The sequence below is a fragment of the Fukomys damarensis genome, unplaced genomic scaffold (genome assembly GCF_012274545.1).
Source record: "Fukomys damarensis isolate Sample0158 unplaced genomic scaffold, DMR_v1.0_HiC HiC_scaffold_14, whole genome shotgun sequence".
In the NCBI taxonomy this organism is placed as follows: domain Eukaryota; kingdom Metazoa; phylum Chordata; class Mammalia; order Rodentia; family Bathyergidae; genus Fukomys; species Fukomys damarensis.
In genome coordinates, this window is record NW_022900926.1 from 65,844,105 (window position 1) to 65,846,049 (window position 1,945).

The 1,945-nt window shown below is 53.2% G+C and overlaps 1 protein-coding gene across 1 annotated transcript in view; it reads right to left on the bottom strand.

Moving 5' to 3' along the window:
• Window positions 1–206, bottom strand: part of Dll1 (delta like canonical Notch ligand 1) — an 8,855-nt gene extending 8,649 nt beyond the window's left edge. The window contains exon 1 of the mRNA XM_010628952.2: window positions 89–206. Within this exon, the coding sequence (XP_010627254.1) occupies window positions 89–206 (118 nt within the window). The remainder of the gene's footprint in view (window positions 1–88) is intronic.
• Window positions 207–1,945: the final 1,739 nt, after the last annotated feature.

A 1,945-nucleotide genomic window follows, 5' to 3' on the forward strand; every position in this document is an offset into this window, starting at 1 on the left:
GGGGCGCCGTAGGAAGGGGGTGGGCGGAGTGGGGGGCAAGGGAGGCCAGTGCGCTGCAGCAGTTTTGAGAAGTTTAGGGAGGTCCAACCCGGATACTCCTGGTCCAGGATGGCGACAGAACCTAGGAGAGCGCAGATCCAGCGCGCGGGGCTGGGGGCTGACCCCGGGACCCTGGCGTCCCCTCGGCCTGAGTGTCCCTGTGTCATCCGCGGCCACTTAGGGGTGGGGGTCGGGGTCTGCGCAGCGTGTCCCTCAAGCTAGGAGAGCCTGAAGCCTTGAACTACCCCCTCCCCGAGAGACACAAACCCTCCCCTGGGCCATTTTCGGCCACCACCACCTTCCCTGGGTCTTGGGCCTCTCTCTCGGGCATTGCCCCCTCGGCCTCCCTCCGCTTGGTAAAAAGTGAGTTTGGTGTGTGTCGTTCGCGTGGCTGTCATTAAGGCAGTCTGTTATTGTGCGAGGCTGAATCAGTGGCTCTTTGTGCGCTCAGCTGTATGGTAATGCAGACAGCACCTGCTCGCCGCACAATGCCGGGAGAAAGAGCCCCCTCCGCGCGCCGCGGCCTCTGCGACAATGTCCGGCACATGTTCCAAAGACCCCTCCACCCTGGCCCCCCAGCCCACAACCTTTACACAACCGTCACCTTATTAGGTTTTTACATGTCCATCAGACACTAGAACTCTTGTTTTCATTTTTTTATGGGAAATGAGTTTATTGGGAGGGCCAAGAACATGTACCACAGTGAATTATCTCAACTGTTCTGCTTACAGCCTCCGGAAGAGTAAGTTGAGGCATAGATTCCTCCTTTGGCATCTAGCTTTGTGCTGGGCATGTACTCTGCTGCCTTTCCTGTCCGTGGCTGCTGGTCCTTGCTACCACCCCAGCACCTAGGAAGCTTCATTAGAATGCAGGATGAGAGTCCAGCACGGTCCCCAGAGAGCCCCTGGCAGCATCCTGCTGTAGGTGTACCAGTCCTTACAGGAGACAACTGTACTGTCCCACAGTGTCACCGTCATCCAAGGCTGGTGTCTCCACCACAGTGTCTAAGATGCACTTCTGAAAAAGGGAACCCCTCAAATACCCAGGACAACACTGGCAGTGGTGGTCACTTTGAGAAGCCATCTGGGGTGGTCCCTCTGGTTATCTACAACTGGAATAAGGATTCCAGGGCTCTTTTTCCAGTGGTCCAGCCTGTGTTCTGCTGCCACATCTCACAAATACCTTTAAAGTTTCAGGCTCAATAGAGGTGTGCCCTTAAATTTCCCACTGCTGCCTGGTGGAAAACCAGAGTTAGTCAAAAGCCCTGTGCATACAGCGTTTAAGGCTGAGGTGAGAAAGGCGGGCTTGGGCCCCACTGGAAACCCCCTACTGTTAGATGTAGAACAAATGGAGGCTTCAGAAGGTACTGCCACCCCCCAGGACTGGCATACCCAATGTCTTGTCCTTTGCAAGCCTGTACTTGCTGCATTGCCACAGGGCTGGGCCAGCTCAAATCCTAATTTAATCTTGCCACCTAGTGTCGGCATCCCTTTTTCACTAGGGTGATGTTTCCTCCCAAGGCTACTTTCAGAGGGTTCCTGCTCCCTGTGACTCAGAAGCTGTTCCCTGTGGAGAGGTGAGAGGGTTCCCAGAACAGGGAGATGCAAATGAAGAAAGGAATGTGAGGTCAGCATGTAGAACCCTTAGTGTCCCCAAGACAGTGCAGATTTCAGGAAGAAATGAAATATCAGGAACCTTTTAATTAGAAAATGGAAGTGGGAAGTAGGCTCATTTGAATGCCTGTTTAGAAAACTGGAAATAAAAAGTTCCACGTGCAAGGGCTTAAACCTTTGGGGGAAAAGACTTGCCCCAAATCTTTAACAAACCCCCCTTAGTATCAAGTATTTGTTAAATTGACATGGCACAGATTTCTCGATTACAGCGGCAAAGCGGAACTGAAAGGCAT